Source organism: Stegostoma tigrinum, chromosome 6 (genome assembly GCF_030684315.1).
Source record: "Stegostoma tigrinum isolate sSteTig4 chromosome 6, sSteTig4.hap1, whole genome shotgun sequence".
NCBI lineage: Eukaryota > Metazoa > Chordata > Chondrichthyes > Orectolobiformes > Stegostomatidae > Stegostoma > Stegostoma tigrinum.
The window spans coordinates 80781430-80803757 of NC_081359.1; the positions used below are offsets into that span (position 1 = coordinate 80781430).

The following is a 22328-nucleotide window of genomic DNA, read 5'->3' on the forward strand; positions in this document are numbered from 1 at the left end:
GTGATAATACCACTGAAATACTGGGAGACTCAGACCAAAGCCCTGAGATCATGGGTTCAAGGTCTACCATGATAGCTGGTGAAACAAACTCAATTTTGTTTACAAATTTAAGTAACTAATAAAAATCTGGAATTGAGAGCTAGTCTCAGTTGTGCTGACAGGAAATTATCAATTGCTGTAACCACTGGTTCACCAATTTCCTTTAGGAAAGGGAATCTGAAGTTCTTACCTGGTTTAACCTACATGCAAGTCTAGATCTATAACAAAGCAGCCATCTCTTCACTCTTGCCCTCTCAGTTTAGCAAACAGCTCGAATTGTGCCAAAGTGTCATAGAAAAGTCATAAAAGAACAAAACTGGCCAGACTACAGGACATCAAGACATTGGAAACTGCAATGGCACATGCAGTCCTGCTAACCATACAGATTCTCCCTTAACAACACTGGAAGAGCTGTGTCATAGACTAGCCATGCAATAGCTTGATACTGTAATATTCACTAAACTGTATCTTACAGGTAATGTCTCAGATATTATCGTCACCATGTCAGTATGTCCTGGCCCAACAGCATGACAAACCACCAGAGACGGCAGCACAATAGTGCACAGGCAGGAGGGATCTGCCCTGGAGACCTCAAAATTTATTCTAGATCCCTACATATCTCGTGGCATCAAGTCAGGGTGGATAAGAAAACATCCTGCTCACTGAACTATATCCAGGAGGAATAGAGGGTGCCAAAGATATTCCACGCCAAAGTACTCTAAATGGCATATTTCAATGTTCATCATTGCAAGTGGCTTGGTAGCACCTCTGATTTCTCCAGGGCTCTGTCGTATTGGACATTCAGCAGATAGTGAGAGAACCAGTAAGAGCAAAAACCTATCAGACTTCATCATCACACAAAGGCATCTGTCCGTGAGTGTGTGGTCAGGGGTGAAAATAGCACTGTTCTTGTGAAGATAAAGTCCTATCTTCATACAAAGGATACCATGCATCATGTGTGGCACTATGATGCAAAACATGATCGATTCAGAAGAGTGACAAAAGCAAAGTTGGGGTGAGGTATTATGAACCATTAACAACAGCAGAACTGCATTCAATTGCCATCTGTAACTTCAGTTCCTGGCAAATCCCTACTCCACCATTAGTATCAAGCCAAAGAATCAACACACATTAAAGTAAAAAGGACAAAATGCCAGGAGTAGCACCAGGACATACCTCAAATGAAGTGTTAACTTGGTGAAACTACAATACTGTAACTCTTACACATCAACAGCACGAAACCAACAGTCCAGATCAAAAACTCTGCAGTCTTGTTTTATCCAGTCATAAATGGTAGGGAACAATTAAACAGATAACTGAGGTTACAGTTCTTTAAAATATTCCCACATTCAAAGATGGAGAAAATAGCACATCAGTAGAAAGGAGACGACTTCCGTATTTGCAATTATCTTCAGCCAGAAGTGCCTAGTGGAAAATCTCAGTCTAAGTAGTCAACATCATAGACGCCAATTTTCAACCGATCTGAATAATTCCACATGCTAATCAAGAAATGGCAGAAGGCCCTGATGCAACAAAGGCTGCAGGCCTTGTCAACCTCCTTGGCAGTGGTACTGAAGACTTGTGCTTCAGAGCTACATGCACTCATAACCAAGATGTACAAGTCATCTAAATACTGTAGCTAAAAGGACAGGTCAGATGCTGAGAATTTTATGGTGACTAACTCAACCCTGTCTCTAACAATTACAAGGCATAAGTCAGAAGCGTGAGAATTGCCTCCACTTGCCTGGATGAATGGAGCTCCAAAAACACTCAAGAGACTCCAGTCCACTTAACTGGCATCTGGTCAAACAGCTTAAGTCAAATCACTCCCTCCATAACCGATGCACAGAAGCAGCAGTGTGTACTTTATATATATATATGAAATACTGCAGCAGTTTGCTGTGCCTCCTTCAACAGCACCTTTTAAATCCATGATCTCTACACTGAATGACAAGAATAGAAGACTCATAGGAACACCACCACCTGAAAGTTTCCCTCCAAGTTATACAAATGATTGATGCAATATTGCTGTGGCTTTATTGTTGCTGGTTCAAATTGATGGGAACTCCTTTCTTAACAGCACAATGAGTGCACCCAAACCAGATGCATTGCGGCAGTTGAAAAAAAAAAGCACCTTACCATGATTTTCTAAAGGGCAATTAGGAATGGGCAGCAAATCAAACACACACTAATAAAAATATACGGATTGTACCATCTGTATGATAAGGGGTATTTTAACAGCAATTGCAAAACCACTCCAAAAATTGGAAATGTATAAAAATAGGATGTCAACAAGCGTTATACCTTAATTTTCGATAAGTATTCAGTATGACTGGAGTAATGTAGTTTGTAGATAATTTTTGATAAATGACCTATTACAATTTAGTACTTGTTTTAGAATATTTAACACTTATGACATTATTCCAAAGAACTTACCTCAATGTTTTCAACCATATCAGGTGTACAGGGACCCGACTCTGTTTCCATAGTAGCTTCATTCTCTTCAACTTTTACCTTCTCAGTCATAGATGCTGTTGAAACACTGAAGATGCCATGAATGTTGACACAGATGTTTACCTTCACTTTGGACTTCTCACCATTTGCTTGTGGTAGAACATCCCGGATGATAAACTGTCCTATAACCAAAATTGAGGTTTAAAATTAAGTAGGAAAATATACAAAACATACAAATTCTGTACATCCACAGGATTCACATCAATAGTAAAAGGTTTTTAAAACACCTTTAAGTAAATTTCTGCATTGGTGCAATTGGAGAAAAAGAGTTGTACTTCTCCACGCCCCTATCTATATGTGTTTCCAACTGTACCATTTGCTCGTCAACCAATTTTGAAAGATTTTAAGAGCAACATTTTATTCTATTTTTTTAAAGAAATGTTAACTGATTTGATTAATGCATTCCAAAAAGGGTGTCTCACCAGAGTCAATCCAACACCTGTGAGTTTTTCAAGTTTCAACTGCTGAAAATGACAGTGCTAAGAAATAATATGGGTGGAGAAGATCTTGAACTGGAATCAGTAAAAAAGGTCAGAAAATGCTGATGGAAGTTTTCTACTAACACAACAAGGAGCCAAAGCAAGACATTCCAGTCTCAAGCCTGCTCCACTATTTTGATTTGATTTATTGTAGTCATGTGTACCTAAGTACAGTGTAAAGCTTTGTTTACGAGTGGTGCAGGTAGATCATAGCATAGAACACAGAACATAGAACATTACAGCACAGAACAGGCCCTTCAGCCCACAATGTTGTGCCGACCATTGATCCTCATGGATGCACCCTCAAATTTCTGTGACCATATGCATGTCCAGCAGTCTCTTAAATGACCCCAATGACCTTGCTTCCACAACTGCTGCTGGCAACGCATTCCATGCTCTCACAACTCTCTGCGTAAAGAACCTGCCTCTGACATCCCCTCTATACTTTCCACCAACCAGCTTAAAACTATGACCCCTCGTGCTAGCCATTTCTGCCCTGGGAAATAGTCTCTGGCTATCGACTCTATCTATGCCTCTCATTATCTTGTATACCTCAATTAGGTCCCCTCTCCTCCTCCTTTTCTCCAATGAAAAGAGACCGAGCTCAGTCAACCTCTCTTCATAAGATAAGCCCTCCAGTCCAGGCAGCATCCTGGTAAACCTCCTCTGAACCCTCTCCAAAGCATCCACATCTTTCCTATAATAGGGCGCCCAGAACTGGACGCAGTATTCCAAGTGCGGTCTAACCAAAGTTTTATAGAGCTGCAACAAGATCTCACGACTCTTAAACTCAATCCCCCTGTTAATGAAAGCCAAAACACCATATGCTTTCTTAACAACCCTGTCCACTTGGGTGGCCATTTTAAGGGATCTATGTATCTGCACACCAAGATCCCTCTGTTCCTCCACGCTGCCAAGAATCCTATCCTTAATCCTGTACTCAGCTTTCAAATTCGACCTTCCAAAATGCATCACCTCGCATTTATCCAGGTTGAACTCCATCTGCCACCTCTCAGCCCATCTCTGCATCCTGTCAATGTCCCGCTGCAGCCTACAACAGCCCTCTACACTGTCAACGACACCTCCGACCTTTGTGTCGTCTGCAAACTTGCTGACCCATCCTTCAATTCCCTCGTCCAAGTCATTAATAAAAATTACAAACAGTAGAGGCCCAAGGACAGCAAGCAAGGATGTACCTGTACATAGGGTACTTAGCCAGAGTGAGGCATTCAGGTTATACTGCACAGGAGATATGTGAAACAAGATCAACATTAACAACCTCAACATTATCTGAAGTTAGAGAGTTCACTCATCAGTCTAATAAAAGCAGGGAAGAAGCTGTTCTTGAACCTGTTATTGAGTGTGTTCAAGCTTCTGTATCTTCTAGCTGATGGAAGAGGTTGAGGACAGCTTTACTGGGATCGGAGGGATTTTTGATGATGTTGGAAGCCTTTCTGCAGCAACAAAAAGTGTAAATGAAGTCTATGGATAGGAGATAACAAGGTGTAGAGCTGGATGAACACAGCAGGCCAAGCAGCAGAGGAGCAGGAAGGCTGATGTTTCGGGTCTAGACCTTTCTTCTTCCTCCATTGATAGGAGGTTGGCTTCCATGATGGCCTGGGCTGTGCACACAGTAGTTTCTTATGGTCCTGAGCAGATCAGCTGCCATACCAGGTCGCTATGCTCCCAGATTGTATGCTTTCTATGGTGCATCCTAAGAAGTTGGTCACGGTCCTATGGACAAGCCAAATTTCCTAAGCTGCCCAAGGAAGAAGAGCCATTGTTGTGCCTTCTTGACTGTTGCATCTAACGTGGGACATCCAAGACAGATTGTCAGCTATCGTCAGTCATAGGAACTTGATGCTCCCAACTCTCTTAATCTCTGCTCGGTTGATGCAGATTTGGTAAGCGGGGTGGGGAAGAGGAGAGGGGGATGTGTGTGCACGCATTCTCCCTCTTTCTTCCTGAAGTCAGTGATCAGTTCTTTTAGTAAGTCATGGATGATGACTGCAATCTAAAACCCACGTTCCCGTCTTCCCAATGACACTGCACCGCCTTACCAAGATCATATCCACCCCTGCCAATAATAACTACTGAAAGACTCTACATCAATTGCTCTTTCAGGAACAGAGTTCTAAAGACTCACGACACTCAAAATTTGCTTCACCTGTTTTAAAATGGCAACTTTTACAACAATGACCCTCAGTTCTACATTCTCCCATTACAGAAACTATTCTCTCCACATCTAACCCACGAAAGCCCCTCAGGATCTTACATTTTTCAATCACTAGTTACTATACTCCAGCAGACACAAACATAGCTTTTCCACATTTCCTCAAGAAATTCTGTCCACTCCTGAGTGCAGTAATCAAGGTGAATATCTTCTATCTATGTGCTTATGGCATGCACTTTTACTTTGCACAATAATCTTTGCTGGAACAAATGCCTTCTTGAAATCTGAATGCAGTATATCCACTGGTTCCCCTTCACCCAGAGAGGATATTATTTTATGTCCCTTCCTCAGAGCCAGGTCCAAGTCCCACCTGCTTCTAACATTTAGCTTCTGATGCTTTCCCTACAACAGATGTCAGGTTAACTGCAGTGTGGTTTTCTGCTGTCTCCCTGTCCTTTTGCACAGACAGAATTACATTTGTTATCCTACAACCTAATAAGGCTTTGCATAAAGATAATCATACAATTAGACAGAGCATTAGGCAAGAAATAGTTCAACCTGTTAACAAAGGAATGCTATAATGGTGATGGGACTTTATTCCTTCCACAAACTGAAGAATAAAACTGGTGATGGTAGTCTAGAAGGTGAGTTTATAGAATTTATTTGTGGTAGTTTCCCAGAACAATATCCTGTGGAACTAACTAGAGTCCAAAGCTCTTTAGATCTAGCATTGTGCTTGAGGCAGGGTTAATTAGTAATCTCATAGCACAAGATCATCTGGGAAAACCAAGCAACGACAATACAATAAAATTCCAGGTTAAGTTTGAAAGAGACATACTTGAGACAAGTAAGCAATTGTAATAAATGAGCTGAGGAGAATACTAGCTGAAGTTTGATTAGACAAACAGATTAAAAGGTTTGTTTTTAAGTAAATAGCAGGCATTATTTAAAATAAATGGAATCAAAATGTTCAAAGTTCTATTTCTTTAAAAACAAAAATCAAGAAAGTTCCATCTATGACTTTTACATTGAAAAGAGACTTGTAATGGTGTGAAAACTAACAGTAACTTGAAGGTTTGGGAGAGCTTTAGAAACAAGCAAAGGGTAACCAAAAAGTTAATTTAGATATATTTTAAAAAACAATGATAGTGAATTTACCAGGAATAAAAATATGGATGGTAAGGTCTTTTAGAATTGTATAAGGAGGCAGAGACAAGATAGATTAACATGATCAGTGAGGAAATCGCAGAGATGTTGAATAGATATTTTGTATTTGTCTTCATAAGAATACAGGACATAAGACAAGCAGAGAAAAAAAGTATTAGGGAAACTTAAAGGTATTAAAAGCCATAAAAGCCCAGGCTCTGATATGCTGCATTCTGGAACTCTAAAGGAACATGTTGTGGTAAATGCCACTGCCACTCCTTTACATGGTAAGAAACTGACATCCTATGGTCAGATTTTTGGGAGCTGGGAAGGTAGTTAAAAAGTGGGACCTCAAAAATGGTAGTAACCTCCAGATTACCCTCCGTGCCATGTCTTAATGAGATTTGTAATAGGAAGACAGGGAGGACTCATTTGTGACTTGAGGCATGGTACAGGTGGGAGCGCTTCACATTTTAGGAGGTATCACAACCAGTTCTGAGGCAGAAGTAAACATTCAAAAGTGACAGGTTTCACTTCCACAGGGTGGTGACTGAAGTCCTTGTGGGAGATTCACTAATCAGGGAGGATTTAAATTAAGTACAAGAGAAATAATGTGCAAAAACGTACTGAGCGAAAGAGAGAGCGAGTGTGTGTATCAGGAGATTAAGAAGGTTTGTGAGAAATACAAAGATGATTAGAACGCAAATAGGCAAATGCATAAAGTATTAATAATAAAATGATGTCTTAAAACCATGAGGACTAGATAATTAATATTCAAGCTTACAAAGTTTTCAAAAAAGACAGCAAAATGTATTATGGCATTGAAAAAGAGGAGAGTGACAAAATCCATTTCATGATTGTTGAAAAACAAGATGTGATTATGCTACAAGGGACTTTCAAGTAGTAGGTCCAAATTTGCAACAAAATATCACAGAAGTACTTGTTCCATGAAGTAGCAATGTTGGGCAAAGTTCAAATGCAGGTTGTACATCCCAAATACAGCAGCTTTGGGACCAGTTTTTGCTGGACCAAAGAATTAAACTATGGGAAGTCACATGTTGGGATCAAAACAAATCAGAAATCAAATACAAGTTACTCACTTTAATGCCACAGTAACTGTCAGATATCCTGATGAAAAGTATAACATAAACTTAATGTATAAACACTGGTCATTCCACAAATGAGTAAAGACCTCACCTTCACTTGTACCGATCTTAACACATAAATGATTTTCCAATTACGGCCAAAACAGGAGTCAAGGAACACAAACTGGACAAAGTGCAACAAAAAGTACTATGAATAATGATTGATACAGAGCCACTAGATGTCACCACAGGGAAAACCAGAAGTACGGTGGGTGCGTGGCCACAGATATTGCCCATTTGGATAGCAGTGGATTAGAAATTTGCAACTTGTACCTAAACAATGATTGGGATAATTGCTGAAAACGGCAGATATATTATCCAAACTTGTTCTTGCGCTCATCAGAATATATGCAAGAATGCCACATTGCAAATAAATCACACAACTTGCACTACAAAAGGGGAAAGAGCATTGATTGGTCAAGAGTTACCATTGAGAAACCACAGAGCCCTTCCGCTCCTGCACAAGACATGAGCATATTAGTGAAGAACAGGTCTCCAAAAAACAGTATCTGTTATTTACAGGAATGAGACATTTTGAGAGCTTGACCAATTATCTCAAGTTAGTTGTTAATTCAGGATTGTTAGCAAGTCTGTCCGGTCATGCATCAAGTATAACACCAGGTTGGTTTTGCGACATGCATCCTGGTTGAGTACAGTCAGCATGTCCCTTATGTGAGCAGTGGAAGAAACATGCAGTTTGACTCGAGTGATTCTTTGATTTTCTCAATAGGCAATGTACAGGACATATTAAAACAGTGGGGTGCAACATGGATCAGTGATGGGATCCCAGCTATTCACAGTCCATATTCACAGCTTAGATGATAAAATGAAAGATTAAATGTATCCAAGTTTGCTAATGATATATAGCTAGGTTGGAATGTAAGGAAACAATGAGATTGCAAACAGTCACAGGCAACCAAAAAAGATGGAGTTGGAGTATAATGTATGCATACATGAGGTCCTTTGGTAACAAAAATAGAAAAACAGTTTTCTTTTAAAATAAAAGGCACAGAACTATTAAACTGTCCATGTGTGGAGAAACTTGGAACAGTCCCACAAATGGACATTGAAAGTTAGCATGCAGGTAGGTACAGCAAACACTTAGGAATAAAAATTGAATATCTTCTACTGCAAAGTGTTTGGAGTATCAGGACTCTGAAGTCATGCTACAATTTTACAAAGATCGACTGAAACAACATCTAGCATGATTGGCAGAGTTTTGATTTCTATATCTCAAAATATCCAAGCCTTCAAATTGGTAAAGGTTCATTCAATTGATTTCCTTATCTCAGAAACCTAAGAGATTGAGTAAATTGGGCCATGCCTCACTCTAGAGTTTAGAACAGTGAGAGGTGATCTCATTAAAACTTATAAAAGATTCTGAAATGGCTTAACACCACTGGATGGGGTATCATATCAGTCCTTTTGTAAGGTGAGGACTCAGGCAAATTATTTTTAACAACAAAGACAACAAGTTACCTTCAAATTGGCTTCAGCTAGTTTCATAAGTAGGCTTAAGGTTGCCAACTGGTTTAACATATTTCTGGATGTTTTATTACATAACCACTACTGAAGATAACAGTTGACACTCTTATGAAATTCAAACCAGAGGCAAAGGTAAACAAAGGGCAAAATTTTCCCAGCCATTGAATATTCTGAGCCATGGTAAGAAAGTTGGGGGAAGCGTGTGAGGTTGTGATACTGAAATCCTGTCTATCATACAAGCATTAAAAAGGGGAGACAAGCTTTTGCTTAGTAAGCAGCAAGAGGCCAATTTAAATGCATTAACATCTTCATTATTACATCATTTAAGCTCATTGTTATGCAGTTTCCCTTGTCACCCACATGCCCCAGGCAGCAGCAATTCCCTACATGAAAATCAGAGCAGAAATCTGGTGACCTCACCTTGCTACAGCCCTCTGTTGGATACCAGTTCCATATCTCAAGGCATAGTCCACGGGCAAAGACTGCCTACACCCACTGTCCATCAGGGCCTCCACGTCTCTGTTGGCACCAAAGCAGCAGCCAGTTTCTCAATGTCTGACATATCTGGGACAAGTGACAAGAACCATGCAGGGCAGCTGTAGATTGTCAGTTCTTGACCAGGTGCGTGACTAGGCTTAAAAAGATGGCATGGGCACAATGAATCCAGTGGGTCCCAGGACCAGCCAGTATTCCCACCTGTGGCAGCTGGGAGAATACAATGAGCAATACATAGTGTATTGGTAGAGGTGAGTTTTGGAAGATAATGTGACAGCAATTGTGGCAGCTCACAGATAGAAATCCTCCGTGATGCTTGTCAAAATTGACATCTACCAGAAATCAGATAAAATTCAGCCCAAGGTTTCTGCTTACCAAAGTTGAGTTAGAACTGTCTTGTAATATAACAATTAGGCTCAGCACTCACAGGCATAAATCAAGATCCCAGTCTCTGTTTTTGGGACTTATAATGCAAGTTCAATTCTACTTAAATCACAAGAAAATACACAGATTAAACTGACATTTGTATAACAAATATGCTTACCTATTTTTACTTCAGAATAAGGTAGGGTTTGAGGATTGCTGTAAAAAGCTTCTAGTACAAATGGATTTTCTCTGTCGAAGGTGAGGGCCTGTGAAAAGGGCACTGGATGGTTTCTGGAATATACTTCATGACTGCTAAGAGATAATAAAAACGGCATTTCAAAATAGTGTACAAGTAACTCAAAAATTGCCATTTACAACTGGGATAATGCTTAGAAATAACAGCAACCTGTGCATTTTAAACCATTATACAATTAGTTCCCTTGTTGAGAATATTAATAAAAAATTAACATACATTTAAAAAACTTAATGTCGTCAACTGGAAATCGAATGCTTACCCTTCTACTTCATCTCCTTCTGCACTCCACTTTAAGGATATTGGGAATGGTAGTACATCCGTGATGGAGAATTCACGTACTTTAAAAGCAGGTGAAAGTATTGCACACTATAAATAAAGTAAAAAGTATCACATAACATGTTAGAACATCCTTCCATAAATCCAATATTATTTTAAAACATAGGAGATAGGCAGGCTGATGGACCAACACTTTCAGCTCCTTACCCCCAGAATTATTTACATTTCCCCACAGCTTTGCTCCTATTTGCAAATCTTCAACGATGTTTCACTGAATATTGTTGTCTTAAATTAGTAGTCAAAGGGATAAGATTTTCATGTTCAATAGAAGGCTGAAGTGTGAACTCGCAAACGTTGAACATAGTAGACAGGGCATGAATCTAGGGAGATAAAGTGTGGAGTTAGATGAACACAGCAAGCCAAGCAGCATCTTTAGGAGCACATGCTGCTGGGCCTGCTGTGTTCATCCAGCTCCACACTTTTTTATCTTGGATTATCCAGCATATGCAGTTCCCATTATCTATGAATCTAGGGAGACTGCCTCCATTCCAAACACCTAGAAACTGCATCAGAACTGGAAAAAAGGGCAGGGTTGTGAGCTGTTGTCCCAGTGTTGCTAGAGCATAAGTCAGCATTTCAGTCCTTCCACAATTTTCATGGAGTCAAACTAGTTTTGGAACAGGATGTGATTAACGGACAATGAGGAGTAAGATTTTGAAATTCAACCATATGAATGGTAGATACAGATGGTTCTGCCAACTTCACAGATCATAATGAAATTCTGTATCATAGATTATAATGTTTTATTATAATGATGACAGGGTTTTGCTTTGAAAAGCTAGGTGGCCAATAAATAAAGTGGCTGTCAAGTGATCACGTGTTAACGGGATCTTATCGTTTTGGTTGGCATATTCTTTCATTTATCTTCATCGGTCTTGGCATTTCTGCAAAGTTCACCTTGAAAGTAAAATAATAAACTGTTCATTTTATTCCTGTGATCTGACTTTAAATACAAATTCTTCACATAATTTGTAGAGACTGTTCACATGTTAGATGTTTCCAGGAGGAATTTCTTAGAACAGTATGTGGATAGTGCCATGAGGAAAGGGGGCCAAATTGGACCTGATATTGGGAAACAAGCCTGGCCAAGTGATCAAAGTTTTGGTGGGGGGGGCATTTTAGTTAGTGACTGTAATTCCATGTGTTTTTGGAAACTTATGGATAAGCACAAAAGTGGACCTTAGATGAAGGTGCTAAATTGAGGGAAAGCAAACTATGGCTGACTTAGGCAAGAACTGGAGAATGTGGTTTGGGAGCAACTGTTTGGGTGGAAATCCACATCTGATGTGGGAGTCCTTTAAGGATCAGTTCATTACAATGCAAGATAGATATGTTCCTGTGAAAATGGAGGGCAGGAATGGCAAGATTTGCAAAGTTGGTAGACAGGGTAAATTATCAGGTTAGGCAAAAAAGGCAACATTTCCAGTGTCTAGGCAACTGAAGACAAAGTACTTGAAAAATTTGGAGTAAGAAGGAATGAATTCAAATGAGTAGTTAGGATGGCTAAAAAGGGCCTATGAAATGTCCTCGGCCAGCAGAGTTAAGAGAACCTCAAGGCATTTTATATATATATTAGGAGTAAGAGTGTAGTTAGGGAAAGATTGGGCCCACTCAAGGATAAAAGAGAGAAGTTATGTGGGGAGCCAGAGGAATAGAGTAAGGTCCTTAATGAGCATTTTACATCGGGTGTTCACCAAACAGGGAGGAATGTTGAGGAAAGGAAAGGCAGGTGAATATTCATAACGAAGGAAGTAGTTTTGGGTGTCTTGAAATACATTAAGGTAGACAAGTCTCCAGGGCCAGATGGGATCAGTTCCAGGATACTGAGAGCGGCAAGGAAAGAAATGACTGGTGTCTTAAATATCGTTGTGTCCTCTTAGGATTCAGGCAAGATTCTAAAGGACTGGAGAATGGCCAATGCTGTTCTTTTGTATAAAGGAGAGGAACAGAGATAATCTATGTAATTACATGTCAGTGAGCCTGATATCAGTGGTGGGGAAGCTGTTGGAGAAGATTTGAAATACAGGATATATTCACATTTGGAAGTGAATGGACTTGTTAGTGGTCGGCAGTAAGAGTTTGTGTGGTCAAGGTCATGTCTCACCAACTTGATTGAGCTTTTTTTGAGGAGGTGACGAATGATTGATGAGGGAAGGGCAGAGAATATTGTCTGCGTAGACTTTAGTAAAGCATTTGGGAGGTACCCCATGGCAGGCTGGTACAGAAAGTAGAGTCTCATGGGATCTGGAATGAGCTGGCTGGCTGGATATAAAACTGGCTTGGTCATTGAAGACAAAAAGAGTAGCAGTTGAAGGATGCTTCTTGGAATGGAGATTTCTTAAAAAGGGAGGTTAATTTTGAAGCAAGGATGATTAATTTGAAAAAAGGGACATTATGAAGACATGAGGCATAAATCAATTGTGGTGTATTGGGAAAATACATTAAAAAGGCATGACTGTATGTAGGTGATGGACAATCTTTAAAGAATGGCTTACAGCAACTACTTATTCCTTCAAGATGCAAAAACTCAAAAAAGTAATTTAACCATGGTTAAAAAAATGTTCAAGATTGCATATGATTAAAAGAAAAAGGCTATGGAGTTGCCATAAATGGCAGTAATTCTGAGAACTGGGAAGTTCATACAAAATGCTAGAGAAGACCAAGAAACTGATCAAGTAGAATCCACTACAAAGGATAAGGTAAGTACATAGCTAATTGATAATGATCTGATTGAGCAAGTCAGCATGAATTTGGAAAACAGGAAATAGTGTTTTACAAAGTTGGAGTTTTTTTTGAACATGTTACTAACCACATAAAGAAGAGCCAATGGACATAGTACACTGAGATTCTATAACATACTCCTCCTCCTCATGCTAGGAGATTGGTGAAGCATATAGGATAGGAAGTAAATACAAGAACGGATTAATATTTTCTATCTGCTAGCCAATCCGAAAGTACGAATAAATGGGTCTCTCTCAAGCTGGCAGACTGTGACTGATAGTGCACCACAAGACTTAATACTTGGGTGTCAGCTGTTCACAATACACATCAATGATTTCGAGGTCAGGGCCAATTGTAATATTTACAAATTTGTGGATGATACAAAGCTAAGTGGGAATATGTTGTGGGGAGGATGTGAAGTGGCTCCAGGAGGATTTGGATAGGCTTACTGAAAGAGCAAGAACTCGACAGATGGAATTCATGCAGAAAAATGCGAGACTATCTATTTTGATAGGAGTAATAGAGATGAGGAATATTTCTTAAATGGTAAGAAGTTGGGAGTGTAGATGTACAAAGGGACATAGATGACCTTGTTAACAAGTCGGTGAGGGCTAATATAAAAAGGTACAGTAAGCCACTAGGAATCCAACAGAATATCAGCCTTTAGTGCAAGAGGATTTTAGCATGGGAATAGTGAAGACTTGTTTCAATTGCATAGAAACTCTGTTAACACCTGGAGTCTCATGTGCAGTTTTGGTCTCCTTCGCTTAGGGAAGATATTAATCGCCATAGAGAAAATGCTATGAAAGTTCACTAGACTTGTTCCCTGATGGTGGGACTGTACAATGAAGAAAGACTGGGAAAAATGTGATCCAGAGTTTCAAAGAATGAGAAGTTATCTCATTGAAACATCCAGTTTACTTAAAAGGGACAGACAAGGTAATTGCAAACAAGATATTACCCCCAATTGGGGCACCAAAATCAGGGAACACAATTTCAAAGTTTGGGGGATGGCACATTGGTGCGAGAAAAGGAGAAATAACTTTACCGAGAAGGTAATGAACCTTTGGAATTCTCCATCAGAGATAGCTGTGGAGGCTCAATCTTTGAGTATGTTTGCAGTCGCGACTGACAGATTTCCAATAACCAAAATAATGTTGTGGGGATCAGGTCAGTAAAAGGGCATTGAAATGTTTGGTCATTCATGATCGTACTGAATGTTGGGCAATTGCAACAGCTGAATGGTCTATTCTTGTTCAAATGTTCTCAATCCTTATCCAATCCAAGAACATTCTAGGTAACCGTGGAGACAAACATATTTTAAAGGCACAGTATTTGAATAAATAGATTTATCCAGCTATGAACATACCAAATAGGAGGAGGAGGAGTAGTAGGCAACTTAGTCCTTTGAGCCCATCCCATCATTAGCTTTGTAGCTGATTTGATTACACTACATTTCAGTTTATGCACCAAACTGTGCTTGTCAAGAATATACTTATGTTTTATGTTATCTTTAACCATAAAAAAAAGTCAAGAATAAATCATTTACAGAACGCTAACATTATTCAAATAAGAAAATGAAATAGCCAGTTTCCCTTTCCCGGTCCACAGATGTTCAATATCAATCTAAACTTTAAACCATTTTATATTTACTTGTGGGTTAAGTAGACAAAGGTTACTAAATAAAATAATCAAAGCTGAAGGCCTAAACTGCTCCCTCAAATTCCTGGTATATTTGCTGGAAAGCAAAATATCTCGCCAGATTAAAAAGGCTTGGTTGCAACTTCTAGTTTGGAATTCAAGCAATCTGAAGTGATCAACCTTATTGGTATTTTAATAAAAGTTTTACCTGCAAAGCACAGCCTCTGGCTACTGCTTCATCAGCATTGAGTGTAGTGCTGACAGCCTTCTCAAAAAATTTTGCAATCCTTTCTTTGACTGCAGGAATACGTGTGGAACCTCCAATGATCTCAATGGCATTAATATCTCCAAGTTTGAGTTGTGTTTGTTTCATAACTGATCGCAGAGGTCCCTCTACTCTCTGCAACAGGTTTGCAGCTAACTCTTCAAAGTGAGTTCTGGAGGAAAATAGATTTAAGGGCTACTGATCATTTTTTGAAGAATCAATTTTTAAATATTGGGTTCCTTTCTAAAGGAATGGATATAATAGATTATGCATGCAGAATTTTTGAAACTGAAATCTAAAACAGACTTAAGATAAATGCTATAAATCTGTTCCACACCAGTAAGCTAGAGCCATTAACAAAGTACAGTGCCTTCCTTTTTCAGAGCAAATGAATGAGCTCTCTAGTTTAATAATTAGAGGCTATATGGCCAGGCAGTGATTTTAGGCAGCTAACATCGAAAATGAAAGCAATACAATGATAAAGTTCTATTGGTATGCTGGTCGACAATATCTCAAATTGTGCACACATGATACACAATACTTTAATTAATTGATTTTGCAATTACCGATTCATCTTCCCAGTTACATCCAGATCATTCATAAAACACTCAATGTTCAAAGGAATATCCATGGAGTTAGCACTCATGAGTTTCTTCAGCTTCTCACACTCTTGATACAGCCGCAATAAGGCTCGGATTTTAGACTTTACATTTAAATTATATCTGGTTTTGAATTCAGTACAAAAATACTCCACTAATATTTCATCAAAATCTTGGCCGCCCAAATGTGGATCAAAAGCAGTTGCAAGTACCTGAATGAAAAAGAAATAGAATTTAGGTTATTTCTGTACTTGGGCAATTTTGCAAATAAATAGATTTCAGAAAATAAAGAAAATGCTTCTCAAATGTTTTTCAGGTCAGCAATGACTTTACAGTAAAACTTTCGTGCATGTCAAATGCTTGAATATTATTTTCCATCATCCTGTTAACCAAGATGACATGTCAAGCTGCCTGACTGGTGTGAATTGACTTCATCAGGGAGACTGAACATGGACTGGCGGTTGGCTCACTTCCAATAGAGTGCATTTGGAGTTTTACCTAAATGTTACACAATTAATCCACCTGTTATCTTATCAGTAACTACGTAGGACCAGGTGATTCTTCTTTTATATAAAAGGTTTTTTCATTCAAAGCTCATTCAAAATCGGCAATAAAAAGAATTGGAAAAATTAATAATGGCCTGCACTGATCAAATGATTTCTATTTGTTCCAAAATAGACGAGAGTACTGTACAGGGACTTTGGGCTGACACTTACATTCTTTTGGCTAATTCAAGTTGCCTTGAGTGTTTTTTTTGCAAGGTTTTGCAAGGTGAGGCCTGGAAAATTTTCTCATCCATTTAAATCAAATTTGTCTCATTAGCACGTCCGTTTAGCATCTCTCACACCAATGTCTAGCCTATCTTACTAACATCGTTCCTGAAACAACTCACCAAATGTGGATATCTGCTGAAACACCAGCATCCCTTAAAACCATGCTTTCTTTAAAAGGCCACATTGCTCTTCCAGGTGCACAGTCGGTCTGGAGCTGCCCTACAGTTTCTGATATTTGTCGTGCACATGGTAAACAAGGGGAGATCACCGACTGCCTTTTTCAGCATGGTCCTGGAAATTCAGTTAGATGGGATGGTGCCAATATAGGACTTCCTCCGTCCCCAGCACAAACACTGAATGCCATGACACCAGGCCAGGCCAACCTCATTAGAGGTTGTCCCCGGGTTAAAGCAGTCTCAACCATCCAAAAGAAAGCACAGCTTTACTCTTTACTCTGTCAAGCTAATCCAAATTCACAAAAAAACATAGTAAATGTTCTATAGAAAATCCTATCTGTGGTCTACAGATGGTCCTTGTGGCTTCAAAAACCTTTGTGAGTGATGAAAATCAGCACCTTGTTTTTCTTGCCCGTTTTCTTTCTACCACACATCCTTCATTTTCCAAATAGGTTTTGGTGTCAACTTCAAGCTGTTGGAATGCTGCCTTAGAATTGTGACTTTGGGCCATTCTTTCAGCCAATGAAAGCTATTCACTTTGCTCCATATTTGAGAATCATTTCTGTGAAATCAGTCTTTGGAAATGACGACCATTTGAACCCTGTAGCGTAGGCACAGTTGATTAATTTGGTTAATTTCATGTGACACTATTGTTTTAGATTCAAGTTGGACAGAATGAAAAGCTACCAAATTGGACATGAGCTGCACTTGAAATTCCTCTCTTCATTGAGACATGTTTAGGTTTGAAACATTGATCTTGTGCCTTTTTAACAGGTGGCTTTCACAATGTCATGATGCTTGTAGAAGTACATCATGTTCGAACAATTCAATGATCTGTTCAGCTGACATTAGTCTCCATCAACGATCAAGGTGTTGCAAGCATCACTCAGATCTTTGACGCTGAAAAGTTACATAACATAATCCAGGAAGGGCAATTATTTTGATCCCCATCATATAGTTTTGTATTTAAAGCTGTAACCCCACTGTTTAACCTCACAAAAAGGACCCAACGTTTATCTACAGTGAAATCATTAGATGAAATTGGGATTGATAATAGGGAGCCAAGTTAACAATGTGACAATACAAAGTCAAGCTACACAGAATTGTTTTCTTAAAATCATGTGATATTCAAATGTCTACTCTGATATTTCTATTCAACTGTTATTAGATTTAGATTGTTAACTTACATAGTGCAGTTCACCTGATTTCTCAGGATTCGAAAACCACACAGTCAGCAGAACACTAACTTTTTTTAAAAAGACTAAAGTTTTGAACTGCTTTATCCAGAATAATCATAGTCCAGAATGCAGCACAAGATTAGGAAGAGGAGGGTACCAAAAGAAAAAGATTTGTAAAATAGAAATAAAGCAGTGATTAAAGGATTTTATAATAAAGAGGGTTAGATAACATTTTCTACTGCGAGAACCAGAATAGCAAAGAACCAGTCTCTTTGATGCCAGGGGTAGGGATATCTTGGATGCCATAAAGAAATTTGGTAGCAGTATTTCTCCCCAGTGTCTTTCCATACAATTATATGACTTAGGAGCAGAAGTAGGCGTTTTGGCCTACTGAGGCAGATTCAAATCAAAGAAGTCCCAAAGGCCAGACATGGAGGATGCCAACAGAATCAAGAGTCAAGAGTTTAGTTAGAAAGCAGGATCCACTGCATTGAATTCTAACTTATGTTAATGCTACTTATGGCTAGACTTCTTAGTTACTATTCAACCAGGTTTTTATGTACATGATGGTAAAGTTATGCAACAACATGCTCTATGCTGTACAGGATCTGAAAGTCTTCACAGAACACTGAGCGCATGACTGAGATCACAGTGACATCACAGCTTACCTATGAGGCACAAACTTACTCATTAAATTGTATCTTTACATCTTCATTTAAATACTTTCTTGGTTTCCAATTAAAATAATTTTCTTAACGTGATTAGAAAAGATTTCACTTACCACATTCCCCACAAAAAAAGAGAAGCCAATGCTAGAATTACAAAGTCAATTGTTCACAGATTCAAATACGGTTGAGATCACACAATTCTTCCTGAGCCAGTATTTAAAATGGCATTGGAGGATGATGGCAGAAAGGGTGGCCCAGTACCATTTAATTTAGCAGCTGAACTAAAGTGTATGATTAGTAACAGCATCTCAAAGCTCATTTTGCTGAAAGTCAGGCTGCCAGTGGGCTGCTGCATCAGGGATGATGATACATGGGTGCAAATCAAAAGGGTACCACTTTCACTTCACTGGACACCTGTCACTTTTTTCTCTTTTGAAATGCCTTCCAGTGAAGAAATAATCTAACACTGAAATATTATGGAATAGTGAACACACAGCAAAGAGAGAATGAAGGTATCACTAGTCATTTGTGATAGGAGGACAATGATATTTTGAGATTCTTGCATCATTTTCTCAAGTTCAGGCCGTAAAGATGAGTGAATCATTGTGAAGATTGTTGAGTATAGATCTGTCAAGCATCAATTTAAATTTTGAAAATCTCAGCCACGTAAGAGACCTTTATCTAGTTTATAATCAAATAATTAAGAAACAGGAGGCCATTTTATGTTCTTAATATTAATTTTGTATGAAGCTATGTTAAAAACAGAAAATACTTGAAACAAATTATATCGAAAAGAAAGCAACAATGGGAATTCAAAAATAGGCATCTACTCATTTATGATAAGTGATTTTATTGAAGCATTCAAGGTCTTCAGGGGACTCAGCAGGGTGGATACCAGGAGCAAAACATCTCCTGTGGGGACTAGATCTATGGTATGCAGTTTGAACTACTGTTTAAACAAAAAGGTCTACCTTTAGGAGGAAGATAAGAAGAATGTTTTTCCTCTCAAAATGTCATTAGTCTATGGAATTTATCCCCCCTCAACCGGCAGTGGGGGCTGTATCACTGATGTATTCAAAATAGATTTAAATAGATTGTTTGAAAGACAGAAGGTGTCTGGCGTTATGATAGGAAGGTGGAGTTGATGCCATAGTCAAATCAACTCTTATCTTACTGAAAAGATGGTGAAGGCTCAAAGCGTCAAAATGTCCCAGTCCTGCTCCCAAGTCACATTTTCCCTATGTCGAAGTATGCAACAAGAGCTAGAAACTAACAAGTTTTCAGAAGCAGCTTGTCAAAAAAATACATTGGATATAATATCTATAATAAACTTCAAAATATACTCAGGATACCACAAAAAATTTTCTTAGCTGCATTTTCATAAATGCACATTACAAGATAATTACCTTAAGACTCCCCTTATTGAAAGCACACACAGAAACTTGGAATGCTGAATGACCCATATCTGCAAATACAACAATCTTTGGTTTTTCTTCAGGGGCTGGTAAATCTGGCTTGTAGATTCCATAAGCTAAAGATGCTAAAATATTAAAGATATACAATTAAAACCATTTATGTTTATGAAAAAGAACTTTACTTATTAGAAAAAAAATCTGATTCGACATCATACCTGCAGTGGTATCATTCATCAGTCTTAAACAATTCAAGCCTGCAATATAAGCAGCATTTAGCACAGAACTCCTTTCAGCATTTGTGAAAAATGAGGGTACCTACAAAAAGAAACATTTCAACATGGTATAAAGTTGCCTTGCCATTCAATACAAGGTTTCTTTAAGAGTATTTTTTTTCTTTTTGTTCTGGTGCACAGACATGATTACAAATGCTATTTTTCAGAAATGCGATGTGTTAGATAACGTTTCTACGTGGATTCGTATGCACCCTGCTCAACCTAAAACTTATGAACTGATGCAGTCAGATTGAAATTTTAAATCTAGATTATGCATTAAAGTTGTATTAAATATAATCAAGAGTGATAATGTGGTGCACATTTATCAACAGTTGAAGTTGGGTATATCCATCGAAAAAAAAATTTCCAGTAAGTGTCCTAAAATGTCACTAAAAGTGTAACCAGAACCAATTGTCAAATATAGTAAATATACAAAGTTTCTCCAGAAATTAATTTCTAAAGATTAAAACTTGCCTCATCCTTGTATGAAAAAAGGTTTCATTTAAAGAACCTCCTCACAGACCTGCTGGCAGGCACAATTAACATTAGTGGAAACTCAATGGTGATTAACTAGTTGATGGCAAATCCTGTTCAATGTCGAACATGACTTCTCTCATTATGTTTTTAGAAGTAGCACAGATGACTACATGAAGCCAAAGTACGTGCTCAAGAAACCTTTCTATCAGAATATGTAAAAACACCAAAAGACGATTTGAGTTTGGATCTAATGATGAGAAATGGACTCAAGCAGTGAAATCCAAACATTTTGAAACATCAGGTGGCAGTTTCCCATTTTTGAAAGCAGGAGAGTTAGGAGGAAGCAAACAGAAGAAATGGAACTTGTAATATAAGGAATCCTGGCCACTAAGATCTCCCAGACAATCAGAGATCCCCGTAGCTCCAGGAGTACACAGTAGTGGGTGATATGGTTGCTGCTGGTACAATAAGTTGCAGCCAAGATGGAGGATTACTCCTGGAAAGGAACTTACAGGAAAGCTAAGAGCTGTTTGCCTGGAGGTGGGGTCTCATGGCAAGGGATTTGTTGGTAGATGTTCGCCAGCAGAATCTCTGGAAACCACAACCCTGTTCCAGGTCCAGAACCTTGATCATGAAGATTAAGGAATGCCTCCCCCAGCCCAGTTCCATCCCAACCAAACTGACAGTCTGCTGGCAGTGGTTAACCACTTGCATGGAACCATTCTTTCTTATCCTGCCTGTAGATGAAATAATTGTAGATAGGTGGGCTAAGGTAATTAAATGGTCACTAATTGTCCACATAGAGGCCATAATTGGTGGTGGGAAGATGGAGCTTGTCACTCTCACACAGAACTCAACTTCCTTAAAGGCAGGAAGATGGCATTATTCAAGTCCACCAGCAGTCCCATTCCCTTTCCATCACTGGGGCAGATGATTGCAGCCATCTAGGTAACAGAGACAATGAGTTTAGGAGAAGTCAAACAATAAAATTATAAGGTGAACAGGAACTGTGAACTTAAAATTTTCAATGACCAGAAAACAAACTAGTAAATATTTTACAGACATAGCAATAAGAAGGATTTTAAAATAATGAAGACCATTATAGGGGATTAAAAAGCCATAAGCAACAATATTAAGCAATTATTTTGCTTTGTTACTTGGAAGGGTGCTGGAGCAGGTGAAATGAGCAATGATGTATTTAAAATTTATAAAAGTACATACTGAATAATATAAACTAAACAAACAATCTCCAAAAAAGGATAATGCCCCTAATCCAGATGGATTGCATCCATATATTTTAAAAGCATCTATGGAAGAGATACCAGAGGAAGTCGGTTAGTTCAGTTGGCTAGAGTGCGATGCAGAATGATGCCAATGACATGGGTTCAATCCCCTGCGCCGACTGGTAGTTCATGGAGGCCTGCCTCCTCACCTTGCCCCACGTTTGTAGAGTGGTGCCCCTCAAGCTGTATATAACCAATTGTCCCTCTATAATGGAGAGAGAAAGAGAGATGCCTGTGGTCCTTTGTGGATTATGGCTAATTAAATTACTACACACATTTAATAACGCATTAGAAAAAGGGGCCAGAGGACTGGCAAATAGCTATGTTAATACTTATGTTTAAGGTGGAGGACAGAAATTATAGACCAGTCAGCTCAACATCAATGGTAGGAAAAACAGTGGAAGTTCTCCGAAAGGACAGAATATT

At 38.7% G+C, this 22328-nt stretch overlaps 1 protein-coding gene across 5 annotated transcripts in view; it reads right to left on the reverse strand.

Moving 5' to 3' along the window:
- Positions 1-22328, reverse strand: part of hsph1 (heat shock 105/110 protein 1) — a 99931-nt gene that overhangs the window by 24560 nt on the left and 53043 nt on the right. For 3 of the 5 annotated variants that reach the window (XM_059646699.1, XM_059646701.1, XM_059646702.1), the window contains exons 5-11: positions 20086-20185; positions 19862-19995; positions 15628-15872; positions 15005-15233; positions 10358-10464; positions 10021-10154; positions 2476-2675 (exon numbers count right to left, since the gene is read on the reverse strand). In XM_059646699.1, coding sequence (XP_059502682.1) covers positions 2476-2675; positions 10021-10154; positions 10358-10464; positions 15005-15233; positions 15628-15872; positions 19862-19995; positions 20086-20185 — 1149 coding nt within the window. Of the gene's footprint in view, positions 1-2475; positions 2676-10020; positions 10155-10357; positions 10465-15004; positions 15234-15627; positions 15873-19861; positions 19996-20085; positions 20186-21941; positions 22074-22328 lie in introns of those variants that run through there. The other 2 variants (XM_059646703.1, XM_059646700.1) reach the window with 2 other exon arrangements.